This window comes from Heterodontus francisci, chromosome 26 (genome assembly GCF_036365525.1).
Source record: "Heterodontus francisci isolate sHetFra1 chromosome 26, sHetFra1.hap1, whole genome shotgun sequence".
Classification (NCBI taxonomy): Eukaryota; Metazoa; Chordata; class Chondrichthyes; order Heterodontiformes; family Heterodontidae; genus Heterodontus; species Heterodontus francisci.
Genome location: NC_090396.1, coordinates 60,189,540 through 60,216,733, shown reverse-complemented (window position 1 = coordinate 60,216,733; position 27,194 = coordinate 60,189,540). Strand labels below are relative to the sequence as shown.

At 42.2% G+C, this 27,194-nt stretch overlaps 1 protein-coding gene across 1 annotated transcript in view; it reads right to left on the bottom strand.

Annotated features, from left to right (window-relative positions):
* LOC137384384 (dynein axonemal heavy chain 17-like) overlaps window positions 1-27,194 on the bottom strand; it is a 1,056,876-nt gene that overhangs the window by 791,614 nt on the left and 238,068 nt on the right. Inside the window, exon 19 of the mRNA XM_068058353.1 lies at window positions 19,195-19,377. Coding sequence (XP_067914454.1) covers window positions 19,195-19,377 — 183 coding nt within the window. The remainder of the gene's footprint in view (window positions 1-19,194; window positions 19,378-27,194) is intronic.

The window sequence follows — 27,194 nt, the reverse complement described above, 5'->3', positions numbered from 1 at the left end:
AAGCTGCTGCCATTCCTGCTTCTCAAAATATCAAAGACGCGAGCTCCCCTCTCGACCGCCTTCCATTGCCATTTTACCAGGCTTCCCGCACCCAGCCCATCTCCAGATTGCTGGTAAAATCCCAGCCAAGGAATCAGCTATGAAAAGAAAGCTGATTGTCTCTCCCAGGTATTGGAAGGTCGGCCAGAGAGTTTTAGCACCATGGTCGAAAGTAGGAAGGAGTCTGCTTCTAGCCTGCATGGCGTCATCATGCATGGTATCAGCACTCTGCAATATATCTTTAAGAGTGTGATTACATCCAAAAGTGCTGCTGCTGGGCTCTCACAAAGAAGCCAATCTTACCAGCCTTTGCAGCTTTAATGGAAGCTCAGATAGCTGTCAATGTAGACTCTGCACTTCACCACGAGGAGTTAGGTGTCCATCCTGGACAGACTGATGTACCCAATAGATAAGAGCTTTCAAGAGTCATTCATTTTCTGCAGTCCGTCGTCCCAAAGATCATTGGAAGTAATGAGCCCCAGCCTCGTTTGAGTAACAGTGGCATTATGAGAGTAATACATTTTACCCTCCCTCAGGGCAATTGTGCTCCTTTGTTACAACATTCAACCAATACATAACATGTAAAATGTAAAGGTTTGTTAAAATTTGAGCCATGTGGCCTCATTAGCATATTTAAATAACTGAACCACCTCTCAAGAGGTTAGTCGCCCACCCCATAACCAGCCTCCATTAAAGCCAGTGGGCACATTTCAGATTTTTCAAATTTTAACTTATCCACCACCCCTTGTTGGGGTGGGGGTGGTGTTAAAATGCCTTCATCTTACTGAGATGGACTCGGCTTGTACTCCCTTGAATGTAGGAATTAAGAGGCGATCTAATTGACGTGTTTAAGATAATTAAATGATTTAATAGGGAGAAATTATTTCCTCTGGTGGGAGAGTCCAGAACAAGGGGTTATAACCTTAAAATCAGTGTCAGGCCATTCATTGGTGATGACAAAAAGCACTTCTTTACGAAAAGGATAGTGGAAATCTAGAGCTCTCTCCTCCAAAAAGCTGTTGAGGCAAGTTAATTTGAAAATTTCAAAACTGAGATTGGTCACATTTTTGTAGGCAAGTGTTACGGACAGATGGTAAGCGGTGTGGGTAACTTCCACTCCTCACTTCCCAACAGACGGCAGTTGTGTTTTGCTAAAAATGGTGTGTTAGTCCCTGAGTGTTTTAGGGTCAAATAAACAGATAAACAACAGGTTTTCTCATAGGTTTAAAAAAAGATTTATTTGAACAGCCAAAACCCAAATTTCACAACCTTCAGCCACTCACAGATTCTCAAACACATGCATATACAAGAATATATAGAGAATGGGGAAGATGCAATTTAATTTCAAAGGGAGGTAAGAGTTCGTGGTTCACAGAAAACCTGTTGTATCTTCTCGGGAGGAAAAGTCTTTTCAAAGGTGCAGGTCTGGATGTTTGTAGTCGTGAATTTGCTGAGGTGTTGAAGATTTCTGGTGGTTGAAATTTCAGACTTGAGGCGGTGGTCACCTTAAGTTCTCTGCTGCAGCAGGTTGAAGTGTACAGTTAGCAGCAGGGCTTCTTTTTTGTGCTAGTCCAATCTCACAGCCTTTGCCTGGACTGGCTTTTGTTGTTTTTTTCTCTATCTTCCCTCTCTCTCACCTTTCATTTTCTGTTAGGTGGCACATGGCCCTCTCCCCTGGTGTGACCACACAATGGACCAGGATATGGAAACCATGGCTGTCTGTTGATGTTTGAGTGGGGACCATTCAGTTATAATGGAGCTAATCCACAACTATTCTTTTTGTTTTGGGCTGTGAGTCAGCTTGTCTCCAGTTCTCTTTGTTAGTTCGTTCATGTAGATAGGAATCATCAATTTGCAATAGTTTTCCTTTCAATTTCAATGTGTTCTCCCCAAAGCTATTCAGACACAGTTAATGAGTTTCATCTTTGCAGACAGGTTTCCAGTACAGGAAGGGTCATGTGAACGTGACTCCATTTTGATTGTGGTACTCGTGTCCATGTTCTTGAGGTTGAGTTCAACAGTTGACTTTTTATTTTCATAATTCCACCAATTCATTGTTCATTTCATCACGGCTCCATCTGTGCATGACACAAGATATTAGGAGTTCCGGAACCAAGGTGGAGAGATGCAGTTAAGATACAGATCAGCCATGATCTAACTGAATAGTGGAAGAGGCTCAAAATGCTGAATGGCCTACTCCTATGTTCCTTCCTGTGATAAACAAATAACACTGACAGACTGGAGAAGTGATTGTAATGCTGCCTGCTCATCAGAAACTAGGTAGGCAAGCAGTTACAATTGTTCATGGAACTCACCCAACCAACCCATAGGAATCCTTCAAGTTCTAATTTTAACATGCTCTTCAGAACAGGCAAGAGGAATACCAGAAATTGTGCTTTCTCCCCTCCCACAATCACGAGGCTTTTCAGAATTCCCTCCCCACAACATACCTGAGTGCTAGGGATCGTTCAGTCGGGCTCTAGTTGCCAATGCCAGGTGCCTAACATTTTGCTCTCGCCCATTTCCTACTGATTTTGGACAGGAAGTTGACTGAGATTATGCAGATGGGACAATATTTAAAGCTATAAACTAGGTTATTAAGTCAAAATTAGACTTTTGATAGATGTGCAATGCTGTATTGATTTCAGTATCACAGAATTGTTACAGTGCAGAAGGAGGCCATCCAGCCCATCGTGTCCGCACCGGCTCTCCTTACGAGCATTTCACTTAGTGCCACTCCCCCACCTTCTCCCCGTAACCCTGCACATTCTTCCTTTACATATAACAGTCTAATTCCCTTTTGAATGCTTCAGTTGAACCTGCCTCCACAACACTCTCAAGCAGTGCATTCCAGACCTTAACCACTCGCTGCGTGAGAAACTTTTTCCTCTTGTAGCTTTTGCTTCTTTTACCAATTACTTTAAATCCGTGTCCTCTCATTCACGAACCTTTCACGAGTGGTAACGGTTTCTCCCTATATACTCTATCCAGACCCCTCATGATTTTGAATACCTCTATCAAATCTCCTCTCAACCTTCTCTTCTCCAAGGAAAATAGTGCCAACTTCTCCATTTCATAACTGAAATTCCTCATCCTTGGAACCATTCTCCAGAATCCTTTCTGCACCCTCTCTAATGCCGTCACATCCTTCATAAAGCGTGGCACCCAGAACTGCACGCAATACTTCAGCTGAGGCTAAACTAGGGTCTTGTACAAGCTCAACATAAACTCCTTGCTCTTGTACACTGTATGCTTTATGAACCACTCTCTCAACCTGTCCTGCTACCTTCAATGACGTATGCATATATACACACAGGTCTCTCTGCTCCTGAACCCCCTTTAGAATTATACCCTTTATTTTATATTGTCTCTTGCCATCAAAATGTATCACTTCACATTTCTCCACATTGAACTTCATCAGCCATCTGCCCACCGATTCCACCAACTTGTTTATGTCCTTTTGATGTTCTACAGTATCCTCCTCACAATTCACAATGCTTCCAAGTTTTATATCATCCGCAAACTTTGAAATTGTGCCCTGTACACCAAGGTCTAGGTCATTAATATATATCAGGAAAAGCAAGGGTCCCAACACTGACCCCTGGGAAACTCCACAAACCTTCCTCCAGCCTGAAAAACATCCATTAACCACTACTCTTTGTTTCCTGTCACTCAGCCAATCCCATATCCATGGTATAAAAACAAGAAATGCTGGAATCACTCAGCAGGTCTGGCAGCATCTGTGGTATCCATGGTGCCATGTTGAGTATTAGAATTTCGAATACTGCTTTAATGCCAGTAAATCTTGCCTAAATCAGGATAGGCAAATGCGTCAGTCTGGAAGATTAAATTTTAAAGCTCACAGTGTGTTGCCAAATACAAAATTGTTTAAAATAATAATACATTTCCTTTATCATAAATCACAAGAACACAAGAAATAGGAGCAGAAGTAGACCATATGGCCCATTGAGCCTGCTCCTCCATTCAATATAATCATGGCTGATCTTGGGCTTCAATCCACTTACCTGCCCACTCCCCATTTCCATGCGAGACCAAAAATCTATGTCTCCCAGCCTTAAATGTATACAATGATGGAGCATCCACAACCCTCTGGGCTAGAGAATTCCAAAGATTCACAACCCTTCGAGTGTAGTAATTTCTCCTTATCTCAGTCCTGAATGATTGACCCCTCATCTTGAGACAGTGTCCCCGTGTTCTAGATTCCCTGACCAGCGGGAACAATCTCTCAGCTTCCACCCTATCAAGCCCTTTCAGAATCTTGTATGTCTCAATTAGATTGCCTCTCATTCTTCTAAATTCCAGAGAATATAGGCCCAATTTACTCAGCCTCTCATCATAGGTCAATCCCCTTAACCCAGGGACCAATTTAGTAAATCTTCGCTGCACTGCCTCCAGAGCAAGTATATCTTTTCTTAAATGTGAAGAATTCCAGATGCAGTCTCATCAAAGCCCTGTACAACTTCAGTAAGACTTCTGTATTTCAGTACTCCAATCCACTTGCAATAAATGCCAACATGCCATTTGCCTTCCTAATGGCCTGTTGCACCTGCATGTTAACTTTGTGTGTTCCTTGTATGAGTTCCCCCAAGTCTCTCTGAACATCAACACTTACCAGTTTCACACCTTTTAAAAATATTCTGCTTTTGTATTTTTACGACCAAAGTGAACAACTTCACACTTCCCTACATTATACTCCATTTGCCATCTTGTTGCCCACTCACTTAACCTGTCTTTATCTCTTTGCAGCCTCTCTACATCCTCCCCGCTTTCCACTGAGCTTTGTATCACCAGAAAACTTAGATACATTATTCTCTGTCTCTTCATCCAAGTCATTAATATAGAATGTAAATAGCTGAGGCCCGAGCACTGATCCTTGTGGGACCTCACTATTCACTGCCTGCCAACTTGAAAATGGCCCAGTTATGCCCACTCTCTGCTTCCTGTCTGTTAACCAATCCTCTATCCATGCTCATATATGACCCCCAACAGAATGAGCCCTTATCATGCCTATTAATCTTTTATGTGGCACCTTACTGAATGCCTTTTGAAAATCCAGGTATACCCTACATCTACTAGTTCCCCTTTACCTACCCTACTGGTTGCATCCTCAAAAAACGCTAATGAATTTGTCAAACAGGATGCAATCCATGCCATATTATGAAAAATCCTAATAACAAGAAAGTGGAGGAGACATTCAAACTGTACTAAAAACTGGCACAAAATAAGCATGTGGCCACTACACATACCTGATGATATTAGCAAGAGGCACTACTCACATTTTTTGTCAGCAACTTGCCAACTTGGGGCCATAAAATTGGTGTGCTGTTTAAAGACAGCCTACATCTCTTAAAAGGGAAGTGCACTTTTGACTTGACTTAAGTGAATCAGTGTTGTACAAGGCAAAGTTGAACAAGTGCCACCCCTCCTATCCACCAACACTGCTTTGGAGGTTATGGTTCACAAGGTAAAGAGGAGCAGCATGGTGCTGTTCACAAATGATGGCAGAAGAGTGCCAAGGCAAGTTACCTGGCACCAGTGGGCAGAGATAGCTGAACAGGGCAATGTGAGAAAGTTGCAAGAGTTTAATGGTCTAAACTGAGCTGTAAAAGTAAGGCTATGAACTCACATCTCACTTACTCTTTGTTTACCCCTGCAGCCCCAACATGCACATGCCTTTACTCACCCACTTGCAATTACACTTCTCCAATGACAGCAGCACTTTACTGAACGTCCTTATTTGGCTACTGGCACACTCTGCACTGCTACTGTCCTCACAATTACTTTCTTCACATCTCCACACTAAAGTCATATCTCAGGTGCCATCAACACTATTCTACACTAACCTGCACATCCTCACAATATTTTCTAGGTCACACAGTAACACACTTGTTTTCTTCTTGCAGGCGAGGCTGGCACACAATAAAAGGGAGCAAGCATGTAAGGACAGTCATCAGGAGCATCGATCTTTGAAGGTTGCAGGACATACTGAGAGAGTAGTTAACAAAGCATATGGGATCTTGGGCTTCATAAATAGCATTATTGAGTACAAAAGCAGGGAAGCGATGCTGAAACTGTATAAAGCCCTGGTTCTGCCACAACTAGAGTACTTCTTCCATCCCTGGTCATCACACTTTAAGAAGGATGTGAGGGTCCTTGAGAGGATTCAGAGGAGATTTAGCAGAATGCTTCCAGCAAGGGGGGATTTTAGCTACAAGGTCAGGTTGGAGAAACTGGGATTGTTTTCCGTGAAGCAAAGGAGATTGAGGGGATATTTGATAGAGATGTACAAGATTGTGACTGGTTTAGATAAGGTAGACAAAGAAAAACTTCCCATTAGCTGATGGTACAATGACTAGTGGACATAGATTTAAGGCTTTGGGCAAGAAGTTGATTAAGTTAATGGACTAAAAGGTATAGCAGTAAATAAACAGTGAGAAACATTTAAAGATATTATTCAAAATATTCAACAAAAATGTGCTTCATTAAATAACAAAAACTCAGTGAGAAAGCTCCATCCCTGGATTACTAAGGAAGTACAGGATAGTATTAGATTAAAAGAAGCTTATAATGTTGTGAATAATAGTAAATCTGAGGATTGGGAGAGTTTTAGAAACCCTCGAGCGACCAAAAATTTGATAAAAAAGGAAAAGAATGAATATCAGAGTAAACGAGCCAGGAATATAAAACAGATTGGAGAGAACTTTGACAAGTTATATAAAAATGAGAGTAGCTAAAGTAAACAACTGTATTTGGTGTCGCGGCAAATCTAGAAGGTGCACTTGCCGCCCATGTACAGTTGCCGTACCTGTATTAATGATATAGCCCAGTTGCTCTCAAACTTCTTCATCTGCAGCCCAGCTGGCCGGGGCAAAAGACCCTGCAGACCACCTACCGGTCCTACCCCACCAGCTTTTGTTTGCCACCACAAAAATGAACAGAATGGTGCTGCTTCTATGAGGCACCAATGAGCTGATATCTGGTTCCAAGCTGGAGAGCTTCACTCACAAGTTGGGCTCCAGGTTCAGCCTGTCCCTCTTCTTTGTTTTCAACCCCATAAGTGTTGAAAATCGAATCTCAGAGTTGTCTTCTATAACTGTACACAAATCCTACTTCCAAAACTACATTATTGTTTCTCGTGCTTATGACAACACAGTCGGGTTATGTGACATTACGCAAGTGGTGGAGATGAGGCTTCTGGCCTGTTCTTTCGTATGGCCTCGGCCATGGCATCAGTGGCTTGCATTGTGGACCAGCCTGTGGAACTCCTCCATGGACCACACTTTGAGAACCACTGATATAGCCCACATACCTTCATATACCGCATACTATAATCTTTCGTAATAGTCTTTTCCCAACTGCATTACATTTACTATATTTAATTCACATTAATCTATACTCCACTATACCATTACATACTATTCTTAATACTCATGAATATACCTTCCACTATATCATTCCATTCTATTTTTAATCCTCATAAACCTATAATTAACAATATGCATTTCATATTATTTTTCCACTTCAATTTCCTGTCATAAAAATTGCATATGTGGGCTGGTAAGAAACCCGTATCTCACTATTTAATGGCATATTCTGTAGGCTGCATTTGGTGATGCCGCAACTGTAGAAGGCACACTTGCTGCCCATGCCCTGTTGCAATGCCTGTATTAAAGGTCTGCAAAGGAAACCCGACCAAGCCCGAATGCCGGGCCTGGAAGTGCGTCCTGACCCGACCCCGAACCCGACACATGCCGTCGGGTCCTGTCGGGGTCGGGTCGGGTCGGAGGCCTTTACATCAGTACATGGGGAAAGGCCTGCGACCCGACTCGACCCGACGATGTATGTTGGGCTCGGGTCAGGAATTTCCCGTATAAGGCTATCCAACGGGGCATGGCAGTGCTTTAGCTTGTATTAATGATATAGCCCGTGGTTCTCAAACATCCACAGCCCACTTAGACGGGGCCAAAGACAGTGAACCACCTACTGGTCCTACCCCACCTGCTTTTGCTTGTCACTGCAAAAATACTAATCAGAATTAATGGGAAGAATTACACTGCTTTTACGAGGCACCAATGAAGTGATGTATGGTTTCAAACTGGAGAACTTCAGTTTCATGTTGGGCTCCACATTCAGCTCATTGGTCCCTTAGAGGCAGGCTCAGAAGTTATCATGGGGAATGAGGCGAGGGCAGACATTGAACAAACATTTTGCACTGGATTTTCCCATGGGCTATGGTAACTGTTACGAGTGCACTATCTTTTCTAGTTCCACTTCTCTACAGGTCACAATATATATTTAAATGTTTACCCAGTTACCAATATGGTCAACTCTTTATCCCCGAATAAAATACACCAACCAGGTTTCTTCAATAAATAACAAAATTATAAGTTTATTATAAAATAAGACTTAACCAGTAACAAAGCAAAGTATTAACACAAATTAAAATATGAAAGTTCCCTTTTTACCTTAGAGACACACACACACACACACACAGGTTAATCGAAAAATAGAGATTTTCTGTGCAGAGCTCTTTTACAAAGAAAACCCGAAAAAGAATACTTTGGCCAAATACTTGTTAATTCTTGAAGAAAAAGGACGAGATGTGTTGTGTCCTAAAATGGCACACAGTCTTGCATCTGAGTACATGTAGACGGGTCACTGTGACTTTTTCTAGTGCAGTTCTTTTCAGGCAGCGTAGAGAATTAATCTAGGAAACTTTCCAAGAGCTCCTCAGGAGAAACATGGCATTTCACAGAGACAAGAGGAAGGAGCCAAGCTGGGTGTTTCTCTCTTGGCAGATTGATCTCCAACTGCTTTCAAACACAGTCCACACCCCATCTAAACCAAGACAGTATCTCAGAAGCAAAACCAAACAGCAAGTTAGAACCTCCTGACCCTCATAAGTCGTGATATGTCACTTCTCTGTAAACATCTCCCCCAAGTCACCAAAGTTTCTGTTGTTTATTCAGCTTAAGGCATGTGACTTCCAGTAAAGATTGTTTTCAAACAGGACCTCACATGTCCTTCCGGCGACTTCTTTTAAAAAAACAAAGTCCAACATCTATGGAATTACTTCAGTTCTCCAATTAGTCCATCTCCATAATTCTAACACACGAATCCTCAAAAAAAAAATTAAAACAGAAGGACCTTCATAACAGAACCCAACGTCGCCTCTGAGCTCACCATCCAATTTTGGACAGTGGCAGGTTCCTGATACTGCCAGCCCAATCAGAGCCGGCACAATTGGAGCCTTGGCAACCACACTAGGAACTAGGAGTGGTGGGTTTTGGTGACACAAGTCAGGGACCACAAGGACGTCTCAACATGGAGGCACCCTCGAAGGCTTTCAGAAAAATAAAAAAATTCAGATGGCGAAGCCAGTAGACCTCTCTGAGTGAAGAGGAAACCCCTCCAATCGGATCGCTTGGGCCGTGAGTGCGGCCTTTCCTGTCCACTGCCTCATTTTTGGGGCATGGAGCCTCCAGCTGCAATGACCCCACTGGTGTGCCGCAGGAGTCTGCCTCCATTAAGCCAGCGGGACGCCGTTCAGAATCTGGCAAAATGCAGGTGCGGCCACAAAATCGCCCCTAATTGGAGCCATAAGTATATAAATTGGCATCCTGCCTCCATGCTGCAGGCAGCCAATCCACTTCTCAGGCTGCCCCTGGAAAGATCCCCAGCAGCAGGATTGCATCAGGGAGCCATCCTGATGCAGCTCCCCCTACTGGGAAAATTCAGCCCCTTATGTCAGTCTTCACAGTAGAAGACACACATCATATACCAGAAATAGAGGGTAACCAAGGGGCTTATAAGAGTGAGGAAGTTAAAGTAATTAATATCAGCAAGGGAAAAATATTTACAGAAACTTAAGGTACTAAAAAAGACAAAGCCCTAGTACCTAATGGCCGACATCCTGGGGTTCTAAAAGAGGTAGCTGCAGAGATAGTGGATGCACTGGTTATGATTTTCCTTGTATCTAGAACAGTTCCAGTGGATTGGAATTTAGCAAATGTAACCACTAATCAAGAAAAGAGGGAGAGAGAAAACAGGGAACTACAGGCCCATTAGCTTGACATCAGTTATCGGGAAAATACTTGAATCTATTATTATGAAAGTCTTAACTGTGGTCTTAGAAAATCATTGTATGATCAGACAGAGTCAACATGGTTTTAAGGGAAACTGTGTTTGACAAACTTATTAGAGTTTTTTGAGGATGTAACACGAAGGTAGATAAAAGGGAGCCAGTAGATGTAATATAATTGGATTTCTAAAAGGCATTCAATAAGGTGCCAAACAAAAGGTTAATATGCAAGATAAAGGATCATGGAGTTGGGTGCAGTATAATAGCATGGATGGAGGATTGTTTAAAGGACAGGAAGCAGAGAGTAGGGAAAAACAGGACATTTTCAAGTTGGCAGAGTGTAACTAGTGGAGTGGCACAAGGATCAGTACTGGGGCCTCAGCTATTTACAATCTATTTTAATGACCTAGATGATACAAAGATAGGTAGAAACATAAGCTATGAGGAGGACACAAAAGAGGTTGCAAAGATATATAGACAGGTTAAGTGATTAGCAACAAGATGGCAAATGGAGTATAATGTGGGAAAGTATGAAGTTATTTGCTTTGATAATAACAATGGAAAAGCAGAACTTTTTTTTTTAAAGGCTTGTAACTTTTAAATATCGATGCTCGGAATGACTTGGGTGTACTCGTACAAGGAACACAGAAAGTTACCATGCAGGCATAGCAAGCAATTAGGAAAGCAAATGGCATGTTGGTCTTTATTGCAAGTGGAATGGAGTACCAGAATAAGGAAGTCTTGTTACAGTTATGTTGGGCTGTGGTGAGACTGCACCTGGAGTACTGGGGGCAGTTTTGGTCTCCATATTTAAGGAAGGATATATACTTGCCTTGGAGGCAGTACAGCAGAGATTCTCTAGATTGGTTCCTAGGATGACAGGGTTGTCCTATGATGAGAGGCTAATTAAAATGGGCCTATAATCTCTGCAGTTTAGAAGAATGAGAGGAGATCTCATCGAAACATACAAGATTCTGAAGAGCTTTAACAGGGTAGATATTGAGAGGCTTTTTCCCCTGGCTGGGGAATCTAGAACATGGGGGCACAACCTCAGTCAGAGGGTCAATTATTTAGGATTGTGATGAAAAGAAATTTCTTCATGCAGAGGATTGTGAATCTTTGGAACTCTCTACCCGAAAAGGTTGTGGATTCTCCATCAAGTATATTTAAGACTTGGATAGATAGATTTTTCATCTCTCAGGAAATCAAGGTGCATCATAAATACAGAGACCAGATGCAGCCCTCCTAATTACATGCCATCACTCAACCTTACTCTTGCAGGCACCAGCTCAGAAAAGGGCACCACAATGAGCAAAAGGATCAGTTAAAGGTGTTTCTACTGGGAGATTCACCGAGCAGAAGTGCACAGAATAAGCACAGGGGAAATTGAATGGCCCAGGGATTAGCGTGCTGGAGGGCAAGCTTGAAGTCTGGCCCTACGGCACAGGAGCTAGCCTATAGAAGGTTGTGAGCCTCCACTGCTCAGTGGTTTCAACTGCCTGCTTAGGATCCTGTGCACAATGTGGGATGTCAATTGAATATTATTTGTGTTTAATTGCATGCAGATGGTGGGGATTAACTTGAATCCCTAACAATAGACATAGAATGGAACTGTGGTTGTTAGGTTAGAAGGTATGTGCTTATAATGTGTGCCTCAGTAAATAGATCTAAAAGTGTGTAAAGATTGGCTCCAGTTCACTAGTTGGCATTCCAGAATATAACATGGAAGAGTATGAAAGAGTCCAGCTCGAACTTGTGTAAGGTATGGAAGCAATACTGTCAACTGTGAAGTATATGATTGGCTGTATGAATACAACTATGGGCCATTAGTTATAGAAGTTTTGATGGCAGCCTCAGTGGAAGCTCAGACAGTTATTTCAGCTTTGCGTACTAACATCTCCAACTTTCAAAGCATGAAGGAGAATGTGGAGAGGGATATCCAAAGAATCACATCACTCTTGCAATATTCTCACGTGTGGCAGTGGGATTGCTGAGGCACAGTCCTATGAGAGTGATAATGATGGCTTGGGGAAGCACATGCTGTCCTCTCTCAGGAGAACATGCTGGCTTGCTCGCCAACTCCTCAACCAGTACAGGCAGCTAGCTAGACTTGCCTAGCCACCATCAGGATGCAGCAGTCTGTAGTGGGGCCTTCTAATGCCAGGTTTCCAAGAGGTCACCTACCAAGGGCATCTCAATTGCCCTCAATGGATAATCAGTAGCCTTCCATTTCCCATGCAGTAACAACTGGGATAGAAACTCTTAGAAGCACCATATTAGGCAAAAGAGCACATAAAATAGGCACTCAGGATTTACATTGGGGGATTTTTAATTTTTAAGCTTCTGTTACAACCAACACAGGAGTAATGCACTGTTTACTTCTCCACGGGTCACACCATATATTTAAATTTTTTCCCACTTACTGATATGGTCAATCATAGACTATTTTTATTCCAGAATAAAACACCCCAACCACATTTCTTTAATAAACAACAAAATTCCCAGTTTATTATAAAAGAAGTCTTAACCAGTAATAAAGTAAAGTATAAACACACCGATTGAAATATTAAAGTTCCCTTTTTACCTTAGCCCCTCACACTCACACATGCATTCACCTGAAGACAGGGAAAATATGGAAATATGTCTTTTGTTTTGGTGTCCCAAATGCATATAGATGGCTGTCACTGGAATCTTCCAAGAACAGTTCTTTTCAGGCGACATTGAAGATCAATTTAGGTAGGCTTCCAGGAAATGCAGCAACAGAGGTTTCAGACACAGGCCTTACAAGAAAAATGCTGCAACAGTTTGGTTTAATCTGCTTCTTACACTTGCTACTCAGCTTCTCGAGATGGAAAACTGGCAAGTTTTTTTCCAAACTACTGGAACAGACTGAGTTGGGGTGGTTTGTTCTTCTTGGCAAGTTTTCTTCCACTGTCTTTTCAAACCGTTGTCCATATCCCAACTCACTGTCCAAAGCGAAACCATAAACAATGTCACATGAGTCAAGTCACCTGACCCTTATAAATCTTGACCTGTCACATCTCTGTAAACATTTTCCCCAAGTCAAAAACAACCCCTACCGGGTAATTATTTGAAGACAGGTGCCTTCCAGTAACTCTTTTTAGCACTCCTTGATCCTTCCAGTAATTGTTTGCTTTCAAAGCTAGACCTCTCAGTGATCCTGGTAAAAATCCATCCATGGAGTCTTATCCAGTTTTCCCAAAATAAACCAATGTCCAGCTTCAAAATACATGAGTCCTCAAAAAAGATACTGAAAAATATAGAAGCACTCGTAACACTTATTTGTCGCAATTCTCTTGTGAACCATTCTGAAGTAGTTTGTTGAGGAAATTTTCTTTGCATTGGAGTTTGTTTAACTATGGCTAGTGCTGTCATTTCGATAAAAATACAGCAGTAGAATTTGAGGGCATTCATCTAGAGGGTGTGAGGACTGGGTTCGATGGTGGGAGAGATTGTTGGTACAAGGTGGAAGGATTATTAAACTAAAGAATTTGTCAATGATTCACTGTCATAGATCTTTGATATCTGGCAGGATTAGTGTCTCTCTTCATCCATGGCTTCCTGCTAATCTTCCTGCTCCTGAATCTACACTCCATCCTCCCTTGGTGGCTGTAAGAGTTGCCCCCTCTGCCCCCTTTTCAAAGCAGGTTCTGCAGCATGCAGCATATAACCACAAATCTGGAGACTCTCTCAGGGCTGTACTATAGAATACTTCGTTTTAGCTCCTTAAGATATTGCTGGAAACATGTATCACTGGTAAAAGGCCACTTGCCTGGGACAAACACCACTCAAAAGAATCATCACGACCAAAGATGCCAATTTGCACTGATATTGGCAACTTGGAGAAAAACAAGATCCATCCTAGGTCACATTTAATACAAGTACCATGGCCAAGTCAGCCACTACAAGGGTCCATACTGAATACTTTTAAAACTAAGTCTCTATCATAGGATTCTAAGCTCACCAGAAGGCTCAATGGTCCAGAATATCTTCACAGCTATTCCAACACAGTATGACTTCTACTGAAATGTAGCAGAAACCCAGAGTGGGAAATTTCAGGCTAATCTGTCCTGTGTATGTGGCATGTTTCCATCGTAGCCATGGGGAAAAGTGCATGAAGGACTGGGCAAGGAAGTACCAGAAAATCCTAAGATGTCTCGAGACAGCGAGTGGCTCTTATATTCATCTCGATTGGTATAATTATCTTCTTCTGTATCACCTTCTAATGCATGGTTGGCAAAGATACTATCAGTTAGTGTGAGCCAGACGAATTGGGTAATCTTACCCTGGAGTAGTGCATGGTTTTAAGTGCAGCTGGGGAGTTAAAGTGGCCCAAAATGCATTTGTGTCCAGAAACTGGCTCCAATGCACTCACTTCTGGAATTAACTCGGGCACGCGTAAGTGGTTGCGGTTAACCCCTTTCAGAAGGTGGGTTAACTATTTAAATATGTGAATCTATCGATTCCAGCGATATGTTAATATACATTAAAACTTAACAGCACATCCACATATTTAACAAGATTCATGAAAGGCAAGAACAGATCAGCAATTCATGGGCTTACTAAAAGTCAGGCAAAAACAGCAATGATTACTCAGTGCTCACTGCTGCTTTCTTACCTACCACTGGGGAAGGATTTGTAAAGAGTACTTGTGATAAGAGGCTAATTTCTGAACTTTGAAGGTATTGAGGCTCAGATCAGGTGATGCCTTTGTTGCTTTAGATTGGGACTCAGACGAGGAGCAAGATGACTATCAGTTGCAAGAACAGTTGGTTGCGAATAGATCTGCAAGTTCTGAACAGAGAGGAGAGCAGTATAGGGGTCAAGTTTGCAGGAGGAACTACATGCAATACAGGGTGTACATGCAGAGGCTCCACTTCCTTGAAACTTTGGAAGAGTAGGGTGTACGGAGGCTGAAGTTGTGGTGTGAGATAGTGGCAGCCAACAGCAGCCTCTTAGAAGAAGAACTGATTCCTGTTGGACCTGGTGGCACACATTACCAGCTGCTATGTAAGCAATGTCCTCAACTGTTTTGGCTCTGATCCTTCCATGGCGCTACCAGAGACATATCTAGGATCTCCTAGTCGGTTGTACACAAATGCAAAAGGCATGTTCCTGGATTGTTTGCTAGAGCTGGCAGTTACATCAATTTCACCTGTGAGCACTCGTGTTCCAGCTCTTGCTGACATCCCAAAGGTGAAGGGTATTATCAACTGCACAAATGTGGCAATATGCACACCCCAGATTAGACAGCAATATTAGTAAACTACAAAGGTTTCCATTCCATCAAGATGCAGCTGGTATGCAACCAGAAGAAAAGGCTTATTTATGCAGGTGTGCATCAGATTCTAGGAAGCTACCAAGATGCTTCCATCCTGTGACAGTAAATTCTCCTTGACCTCTTTGGATCTGCAAGTAGAATTAAAGGGGTTCTGGTTAGGAGACAAAGGATACACTCTTCAAATTTGGCTGATGACACGTGAGAAACGCAATGTGACAGTCGTACAAGGAAAGCCATATGACAACTAGATGAGTCATTGGACATCCTCAAAATGTGCTTTAGGTGCCTGGACAGGTCTGGAGGCACCCTTCAGCACTCAACAAACAGGGTCTCCAGAATGATCTGTTGCACAGCACTGAGGATTGAAGCTGCAGGAGGAACAAGGCACTGGGCACACACCATCTACAGACAAAACTGAGGAGGAGGAAGATGAAGAGGAGGAAGAGCAAATGGAAGAGGAAGAAGGCGACACCAATACAGCATCAGCAACTCACATTGTTGTCCATGATGCCAGGGGTTCCCTTACAGTTGTAAGGTCAGTTACCACCACTGGGCCATTACAACGGCCACGCTCATCTCCCATTTCCCCCCACCCCACAAATTCCACTGACACCAAGCAGTCCTGAAACCAACCAAGCAGCCATTGCAGAACCCACTCTGTTCCCCGTCAATTCATGTCTTCCCATTCATCAATAAGCAAATGAACAGGCGAGTTGTCACGCAGCAATCAGGGATGTGAATGAGGGGAAAGTGGTACAAAGTAATACATTTTATGTGATTCTACTGAAGAACAGAAACTTAACATATTTTATCATACACCCATGTGTATACACACTTGTGTTACTACAAAGCTTTACTCTTCCTTTCCCTAATGCTCGTACGTGCTGCATTCTTGTGGCTTCAGCAGAGGCAGGCTACTCAGATCCTTGCGCTGACTGCTATTCAAGATGTTTGCAGCAGAACTATCACAGTTATAACTTCTGTCTGCAGGTGCTAAAGAGTTCAATTTAGCAACCACTCAAAGCACTCTCACTAAGAATATGATTTGGCATCATAATCATTCTATTGTAATAAACATTAGGGTAAGAGAACACCTATGTTACTTTATTCCTGTTGAGTTGAGTATTTCAGTGTTCCCTGCATAATAAAGAAATCACACGGTTAGATTATTTCTCACAGGCACGTTAAATTGTAATTATTCCCATATTGATGTCACAATGATAATTCAAAGTAAGTAAGGATTTGAATCAGACCATAATGTATAGTTATATTCCTGGCCACTGTAATACTGTATGCAAAGGCAAGTAAACAGGAAATAATAATCTGTTTCACATAATGTAGAACAGTTTCTGCGTCAGCAAGGGCCTTGATAAAGTATAAAAGAATAAGGAATGATAGCAGAATACATTCACCATGGAGGATCTGGAAGAACAATGAACTAACTAATGGCTTTTATCACTAACATCATTGTTGCAGCCAATTCCGTACCTATAGTTTTTCAAGTTAATTTGTAAAGAAATAAAAGTATTCACTAGAGTGTATAAGATTCCTGTATTTTCACTATTTTTAAATAGCTTTCTGTAAGAGGCTTAAAACAATAAAAACCCCAACCTTTGCACACTGCCCAGTTGTGTAAAAAATGTACATCTTAAAAGATCATTATGGAGCTTAAAAATATTTTCAGAAATATAACCTTTTCAACATCACAGTAACTGCAATACGTAAAATATGAAGAGGGAGAAATTTGATAGCGTAGCGCCACTTCAGACTTAACTCAATTCCCCGTATGCAGTCAATGCCACGGGCTACTACATAGAGTCATTTACGGCACAGAAGGAGGCCATTCAGCCCATCAAGTCCATGCCAGCTCTTGGTGGAGCAATCCAGTCAGTGCTACTCCCCCAGTCGATGCCTGTAGCCCGCAAGTTTATTTCCTTCAAGTGGCCATCCAATTTCCTTTTGAAGGCATTGATTATCTCTGCTTCCACAACCCTTGCGGGCAGCAAGTTCCAGGTCACGAACACCCGCTGCGTAAAAAAGTTCTTCCTCATATTCCTCCTGCATCTCTTGCCCAAAACCTTCAATCTGTGTCCCCTAGTCCTTGTACCATCAGTTAATGGGAACAGTTTTTCCTTGTCTAACTTATCTATGCCTGTCATAATCTTGTGCACCTCTACCAAATCTCACCTCAATCTCCTTTGCTCCAAGGAGAACAACCCCAGCTTTTACAACCTAACCTTGTGACTAAAATCCCCATCCCTGGAACCATTCAAATAAATCTTCTCTGCACCCTCTTAAGCTCCCTCACACCCTTCTTGAAGTGTGGTGACCAGAACTAGAAGCAATACTCCGGGTGTGGCCTAACCAGAGCTTTATAAAGGTTCAGCATAACTTCCCTGCTTTTGTACTCTATGCCTCAGTTTCTGAAGCCCAAGATCCATATGCTTTGCTAACCAATCTCTCAATATGTCCTGCCACCTTCAAAGATTGATGCACATGCACCCCCTGTCCCTCTGTTCCTGCACATTCTTTAGAACTGTGCCATTAAGTATATATTGCCTCACCCTATTCCTTCTGACAAAATGCATCCCCTCACACTTGTCAGTATCAAATCCCATCTGCAACCTGTCTACCCATTCTACTAGCCTGTGTCCTGTTGCAGACAGTTCATATCATCCTCACTATTTACCACACCTCCAAGTTTGGTGTCATTGACAAAGTTTGAAATTTTACTCTGTATTCCAATATCCAAGTCATTTATAAATAGTAAAAAAAGTGGTGCTAGCAATGACCCTTGGGGAACACCAGTCTACCATCCTCCAGTCTGAAAAACAACCATTTATCATGACTTGCTGTTTTCTGTCCTTGAGCCACTTTTTTTTAATCCAGTTGGACACTGACCTTCTGATTCCATGAGCCTCAATTTTGTTACCAAGCCGTTTATGTGGCACTTTATCAAAAGCTTTCTTCAAATCCATACAGACAATATCCAGCGCATTCCCTTCATCAACCTTCTCTGTTAATTCAATTAGATTAGTCAAGCACAACCTCCCTTTACAAATCCATGCTGGCTCTCCTTATCAACCCTCTTCAAGTGTCTGTTGATTTTTTCCCCTGATTATTGTTTCTAAAACCGTACCCACCATTGATGTTAAACTAACTGGCCTGCAGTTGCTAGAACTGTCCTTACACCCGTTCTTGAATAAGGGTGTCACAGTTGCCACTCTCCAATTCTCTGGCACCTCCCCTGTATCCAGGGAAGATTGGAAGATTATGGCAAGCCCTTCTGCTATCTCCATGTCCACTTCCTTTAGCAACCTGGGATGTAGGCCATCTGGACCAGGTGACTTATCTACCCATAGCATAACCAGCCTTTTCAGTAACCTCCTTCCCTTCAATTTTTATCCTCTCCACTGCCACTACTCTCTCCACTTCTACTGATATTTTGTCAGATTCATCTTCCTTATTAAACACCAATATAAAGTACTCATTAAGTATTCTAGTCTTGCCCTGGGTCTCTATGTCTCTTTGTCCCTAATAGGACCCACTCCACTGCTAACCATCCACTTATTATTTAAATGCTGGTAGAAGATTTTTTGGTTCCCTTTTACGTCGACTACAATTCTGTTCTCATGTTCTCTCTTTGCCAGTCAAATTTTCCTCTTCACCTTTCTCATCATTCAATGTTTTTGGTAATCTAAGGTAAATTATATGATAAATTATAAGAAATTACTCTATTTTTTGGTCTCACCTGATATTTCTTTCGAGAAACATGTTTTGCTAAACGTGGGACAAGGCCTACTAGTTTATACACGTCATTCATCAAAGTCTCAATGAGGTTATAGAATTCACTGCCTATTCCTATAGTTGGACGAAATAAAGTATCAGACTCAGTGAGCTCAAGACGTACTTCAAACAGTGGTGAAGAGTGAGCCTAGGGATCCCAAACATCAGAAGAAAATAATTTAGTTTCAACAATTAAGCACCATCAGTTATTAAATATATTGGGAGAAAGATTCCCACTGCTGCTCATTCATAAAAGTTAGAATGCATTTTTATAAGTTTGCTACAAAAGCAATCAGTGGAAATCTTTCCATATCATGTTATATCTATAAAAATACTCACACTGAAGTTCTACTTTAAACAATTTTTGTTTAACATCATAGAATGATACAGGAAAGGAGGCCACTCTACCCATCATCCCGGTGCTGGCTCTTGGAAGGAGGTATCCAATTACCCTGCTGTTCTACTTAGGCTGTAATATTTCCCCCTTCAAGTAGTTATCTAATTCCTCTTCAAGATTACACTGAATATTCAGCATTGAAACAGGCCATTCAGCCCAACCTGTCCAAGCTGGTTTTTATGCTCCACTAAAGCCTCCTTGCATTCTTCCTCAGCTAACTCTATCAGAATAATCCTCCATTTCATTTTCCTTTCATATGCTTATCTAGCTTCTCTTTAATTGCATCTATGCTATTTGCCTCAACTACTTCCTGTAGAAGTGAGTTCCATATGCTCAGCACTCTCTGGATAAAGAAGTTTCTTCTGAATTCCTTATTTGATTCCTTCGTGACTATCTTATATTGATGGCCTCTAGTTTTGCTCTTCCCAACAAATGAAAATACTCTCTGTCTACTCTATCAGAATCTTACATAATTTTAATGGCCTCTATTAAATCACTCCTCCGCCTTCTCTTTTTAAGAGAAAAGAAACCTAGCCTGTTCATTCTTTCCCAATAGGTATAACCTTGCAGTTCTGGTATGATCCTTGCAAATATTTTTTGCAGCCTCCCCAGTGCCTCTATATCCTTTTTATGACGTAGCAACCAGAATCGCACACAGCACTCCATGTGCGGTCTAAACAAGGTTCGGTTCAAATTTAGCATCGCTTCTCTACTCTTTAATTTTACCCCTCTAGAAATAAACCCTAGTGCTTCGGTTTGCTATTTTATTGCCTTATTGACCACACCGTAACTTTTAGTGATTTGTATATTTGTACTCCCAGATTCCTTTGTTCCTATAACCCTATTAGATTTTAAAGGCTAAAGTGCTACATAGACTATGTCGATTCCCCAGGGGCAGACAGCACCAAGGGATGTTAGCTGTGTGACCCACGTGGATTTCCTCAATGATATGAATGGAAAAATCCGCAAAGGCAGCATCCCCCGGGGAATTGGCCTGGTCTTCATAGCATTGCTTTGAAGCGGTGCTACGCGGACAAATTTTTTGCCTAGATTTCTAAGTAATATGTGACTTCCTTATTGTTCTTACAAAATGTAATACCTCACACTATGTTGGTGTACATTAGCCAATCATGTGCCCATTTGGCAAGTTTATTAATGTTTTCATGTAATTTGCCACAGTCCTCCTCAATGTTGACTATCCCTCCTTGTCCTCACAGGCTGCGAGTACATCATGCCTGTTGGACAGGACCAGTGTCTGCTGAGGAATGAGGTGGGCCAAGTACCTGTGGAGGAACACTTGGATAACAGTGATCATTGTATCACAAGGTTTAGATTAGCAATAGAGAAGAGCAAGGAACAATCTAAAGTAGAACTTCTAAATTGGAAGAGGGCTGACTTCAATGGAATGAGAGGGGATTTAGCCAGGGTAAAATGAAACCAAAGACTGACAGGAGAAACTGTAACAGAGCAATGAGTGATCTTTAAGGAGGAGATGTTTCAGGTACAGGCTAGGTATATTCCAACAAAGGAGAAAGGTAGGGGAACCAAAAATTGGGGTCTTTGAACAATGAGGCACATAGAGAATATGATGAAACAAATAAAAAAGAGGCGTTTGATGCATGTCAGGTGAATTCTTCAAGCAAGAAACAGATCAAATACAATAAGTTGAGAGAAATGAAAAGGAAAATATGACTGGCAAAGAGAGAATATGAGAATACAATGGCAGTTAACATGAAAGGGAACACAAAAATCTTCTACCAGCATGTAAACTGTAAGTGAGTAGTGAGGTGGGGTGGGGCCTATTATGGAAAAAGGTGATTTAAGCTTAGAGGTGCAGGGCGAGGCTAGAATATTTAATGAATACTTTGTATCAGTGTTTACTAAGGAAGAGGATGTTGACAAAGTATCGGTAGAAGCGGAGATGGTATAGGTGATGTATGAGATGAAAACTGATAGGCGGGATGTACTGGAAAGGCTGGTATGCTTAGAGTGGACAAGTCACCTGGTCTGGATGGCTTGCATCCCAGGCCAAAGGAAATGAGAGTGGAGATAGCGGAAGGGCTTGCCATAATCTTCCCATCTTCCCTAGATATGGGCAGGTGCCAGAGGATTGGAAAGTGGCAAATGTGACACCCTTATTCAAGAAGGGTGTAAAGACATCCTAGTGACTACAGGCCGATCAGTTTAACATCTGCAGTGGGTAAGATTTTAGAAACAATAATCCTGGAAAAAAATCAACAGACATTTGGAGAGGTTTGAGTTAATTAGGGACAACTAGCACAGACTTGTAAATGACAGACTGTGCTTGACTAATCTAATTAAATTTTTTGATGAAGTAACAGAGCAGGTTGATGAAGTGAATCCAGCGGATGTTGTCTATATGGATTTTAAGATAGCTTTTGATAACTTACCACATAAAAAGCTGGTTAACAAAATTTGAGTCTCATGGAATAGAAGGGTCAGTGTCCAACTGGATAAAAAATTGGTTTAAGACAGAAAATGGTGAGCCGTGGTAAATGGTTGTTTTTCAGACGGGAGGATGAAAGACAGTGGTATTCCTCAAGGGTCAGTGCTAGGATCACTGTTTTTTTGCTATACATAAATGACTTGGATTCTGGAATACAGAGTCGAACTTCAAAATTTGCCGATGATACCAAACTTGGAGGAGTGGCAAACAGTGAGTATGATACCAATCAACTGCAACAGGACATAAATAGACCAGCAGAATGGGCAGACAAGTGGCAGATGGAATTTAATATAGACAAGTATGAGGTGATGCATTCTGGCAGAAAGGTTAGTGTGAGGCAATATAGACGTAATAGCGCAGTTCTGAAGAGTGTGCAGGAACAAAGGAATCTGGGGGTGCATGTGCATTGATCTTTGAAGTGGTGGGACGTATTGAGAGAGTGGTTAGTAAAGCATATGGGATCTTGGGCTTCATAAATAGAGGCATTAAGCACAAAAGCAAGGAGGTTATGCTGAACCTTTATAAAGCTCTGATTAGGCCACAACTAAAGTATTGTGTCCATTTCTGGTCACCGCACTTTAGGAAGGATGTGAGGGTCCTTGACAGGATGCAGAGGAAATTTAGTAGAATGGTTCCAGGGATGAGGGATTTAAGCTGCATGGTTAGGTTGGAGAAGCTGGGGTTGATCTCCTTGGAGCAAAGGAGTTTGAGGTGAGATTTGGTAGAGGTGTACAAGATTCTGATAGATTTGGATAGGGTAGACTAAGAAAAGCTATTCCCATTCGCAGATTGAAGGCTTTGGGCAAGAAATGCAGGGGGGATGTAAGGAAGAACATTTTACAGACAGTGGTAATGACCTAGAACTTGCTGTCTATGAGGGTAGTGGAAGAGGCGACAATGAATGATTTCAAAAGAAGATCAGGTGCGTACTTGAGAGAAATAAACTTACAGGGTTACAGGGATATAGGAGGGCAGTGGGACCCGTTGGATTGCTCTGCGGAGAGCCAGCATGGACTCGATGGGCCAAATGGTCTCCTTCTGTGCCATTATGACCCTATGACTTTCTAAGAGCAACTTAGCTAGTCCCACTCCCCTGCCCTTTCTCCGTAGCTCTGCAAATTTTTTTCTCCTCAGATAATATCCAATTCCCCTTTGAAAGCCACGATTGAATTTGCCACCAACATACTCTCAGACAGTGCATTCCAGAACCTAACCACTCACTGTGTGAAAGTTTTTTCTCATGTCACCTCTGGTTCCTTTGCCAATCACCTTAAACCGGTGTCCTCTGGTTCTCGCCCCTCTGCCAATGGGAACAGTTTCTCTCCATCTATCTACTCTGTCCAGCCCCCTAATTATTTGGAACAAATCTCCGCTCAACCTTCTCTTCTCAAAGGAGAACTGCCCTACCTTCACTAATCTATCCACATGCCGGAAGTCTCTCATCCTCAGAACCATTCTTGAAAATCTTATCTGCACCATCTCCAATGCCTTCACATCCTTCCGAAAGCATGGTCCCAGATTTGGACACAATACTCCAATAAGGCCGAACTAGTGTGTTGTAAAGGGCCACCATAGCTTACATGCTTTTATTTATTTTATTTATTTAGAGATACAGCACTGAAACAGGCCCTTCGGCCCACCGAGTCTGTGCCGACCAACAACCACCCATTTATACTAACCCTACAGTAATCCCATATTCCCTGCCACCTACCTACACTCGGGGCAATTTACAACGGCCAATTTACCTAACAACCTGCAAGTCTTTGGCTGTGGGAGGAAACCGGAGCACCCGGAGAAAACCCACGCGGTCACAGGGAGAACTTGCAAACTCCACACAGGCAGTACCCAGAATCGAACCCGGGTCGCTGGAGCTGTGAGGCTGCGGTGCTAACCACTGCGCCGCCCTAATTTGTACCCTATGCCTCATGAACTGCTTTCTCAACCTTTCTCAAAGATTTCTGCACATATACCCCTAGGTTCCTCTGCTGCTGCACTCACTTTAGAATTGTATCCTCTATTTTGTTTTGCCTTTCCTTGTCCTTCCTACCAAAATGTATCACTTCACAATTCTTTGCATGACATTTCATCTGCCACATGTCCGCTCATTCCAGCAGCCAGTCTATGTCCTCTTGAAGTCTATCACTATCCCCCTCACAGTTCACAATACTTCCAAGTTTTGTGTCATCTGCAATAAAATTGTGCCCTGTACACCCAAATCTAGGTCATATATATATATATCAAGAAAGGAAGTGGTCATAATACCGAGCACTGGGGAACCCCACTATATACCCACCTCCAGTCCGAAAAACAACCATTCACCGCTACACCCCATTTCCTGTCATTCAGCCAACATTTTATTCATGCTCCTACTGTCTCTTTTACTCCACAGGCTTCAATTTTCCTGACAAGCCTGTTCTGTGGCATTTTATCAAATGCCTTTTGGAAGTCCATGTACTTCATTCACATCAACCGCATTACCCTCATCAACCCTTTCTGTTACCACATCAAATAACTCAATCAAATTAATTAAACATGATTTGCCCATAATAAATTCATGCTGGCTTTCCTTAATTAATCTACATTTGCCCAATTTTAATTTAAATTTGTTAATTTTGTCCCAGTTTCTTGTTTCTAAAAGCTTTCCCACAACCGAGGTTAATCTGACTGCTCTGTAGTTGCTGGGTTTATCCTTACACCCATTTTGAACAAGGGTGGAACATTTGCAATTCTCCTGTCCTCTGGCACCACCCCTGTATCTAAGGAAGATTGGAAGATTCTGGCCAGCGTTTCTGCAATTTCCACTCATACTTCCCTCAGTATCCTCAGATGTTTTTTCATGGGATGTGGGTATCGCTGACAAGGCCAGTATTTATTGCCGATCCCTAATTTCCCTTGAAAACTGAGAAGCTTGGTAGGTCAATTCAGAGGGCATTTAAGAGTCAATCACATTGTTATGGGTTTGAATTCAAATGCAGGCTAGACCAAGTAAGGACGGAAAAATTCCTTCTTACCTTAAGGACATTAGTGAACCAGATGGATTTTTACGATAATTGATGATAGTTTCATGGCACCATTACAGAGACTAGCTTTCAATTGCAGACTTTTATTTATTAATCAGATTTAAATACCATCAGCTGCCATAGTGAGATTCGAACCTGCAACCCCAAGGTATTAGCCTGGGCCTCTGGATTATTAGTTTAGTAACATGACCACTATGCCACCACCTCCCCATCCGATCCGGTTCATGCAGCTTATCAGTTTTAAATACAGCCAGCCTTTTTAACACCTCCACGTTATCAATTTTTAGCCCATCCAGTCTCTCAACTACTTCCTCTTTCACTATGACTTTGGCAGCATCTTCTTCCTTGGTAAAGGCAGATGCAAAGTACTCATTTAGTACCTCAGCCATGCCCTCTCCTCCATGTGTAAATCCCCCTCTTTGGTCCCTAATAGGGTTTATTCCTTTTACCACTCTTTTATTATTTATATGCCTGTTGGATTCCCTTTTATGTTGGCTGTCAGTTTCCTCTCTTACCCTCTCTTTGTTACTCATTGAATTTTTCACTTCCCCTCTGAACTTTCTACATTCAGCCTGGTTCTCATTTATATCATCAACTTAACATCTGTCATTTGCACCCTTTTTCTGCTTTATATTACTCTCAATATCTTTAGTCATCCAGGGAGCTCTGGCTTCGTTTGTACTACCTTTTCATCTTGTGGAAATGGACCTCGACTGTACCCAAATTATCTCCTCTTTAAAAGCAACCCATCCATGTTCAATCACAGTATTGCCTGCAAGTCTTTGATTCCAGTTACCTGGACCAGCTGCATTCTGACCCCACTGAAATTGCCCTTACCCAATTAATAATTTTTACTCTGGATTCTTCCTCATCGTTTCCCATAGTTAGCCTAAACCTTATGATTCTACGATCACTGTCCCCTAAATGTACCCCTACTGACACATGATCCACTTGTTCCACCTCATTCCCGAGAATCAGATCCAGCAATGCCTCCTTCCTTATTGGACTAGAAACATACTGATGTAGAAAATTCTCCTGAACGCACTTTAGAAACTCTTGCCCCTCTCCACCCTTTACACTATTACTATTCCAGTCTATATTAGGATTATTAAAGCTCCTCATTATAACTACACAACAGTTTTTGCATTACTCTGTAATTTCCTTGCTCCTCGATATCTTGGTGGCCGAGAAAATACACCCAGGGCTGGATTTATGGGTACCCTGAGGCAGGGAGGGGGTACGAAGAATCGCAACAGGTGGTGGAGGACGCATCACCAAGTGATCTTACCGGGGGCGGGATCAGCAGACGATGGTCTTCTAGCCAGAGGCCATCTTAGCAGCAAATTGATGGAAGGGGTTGCTGACAGTACAGCAAGTGGCACTTGCTCAGCAATAACCTGTTCACCGACGCTCAGTTTGGGCTCCTCCTTGGCCACTCAGCTCCTGACCTCATTACAGCCTTGGTCTAAAAATGGACAAAAGTGATGAACTCCAGAGGTGGGGTGAGAGTGACTGCCTTTGACATCAAGACAGCATTTGACCGGGTATGGCATCAAGGAGCCCAACAAAATTGGAGTCAATGGGAACTCTCCATTGGTCGGAGTCATATCTAGCACAAAGGAAGATGCTTGTGGTTGTTGGAGGTCAATCATCTCAGTCCTAGGACATCACTGCTGGAGTTCCTCAGGGTAGTGTCCTAGGCCCAACCATCTTCAGCTGCTTCATCAAATGACCTTCTCTCCATCATAAGGTCATAAGTGGGGATGTTCGCTGATAATTGCACAATGTTCTGCACCATTCTCGACTCCTCAGATACTGAAGCAGCCCACATAAATATACAGCAAGACCTGGACAACATCCAGGCTTGGACTGTTAAGTGGCAAGTCCCCTATTGTCACCCCATCCATCTTGTACAGATCCCTTCTTCACCAGAATTGCTACCAACTTCCCAGGAATCTCAATCCTTTCATTTTTCAAGCCATTAAAAATTGTCTTATTGCTTCTATACTCACTAGCACATGCCATTGGGACTAATTGGGGAGGCGGTGGCGTAGTTGTAATGTCACTGCATTAGAAACCCA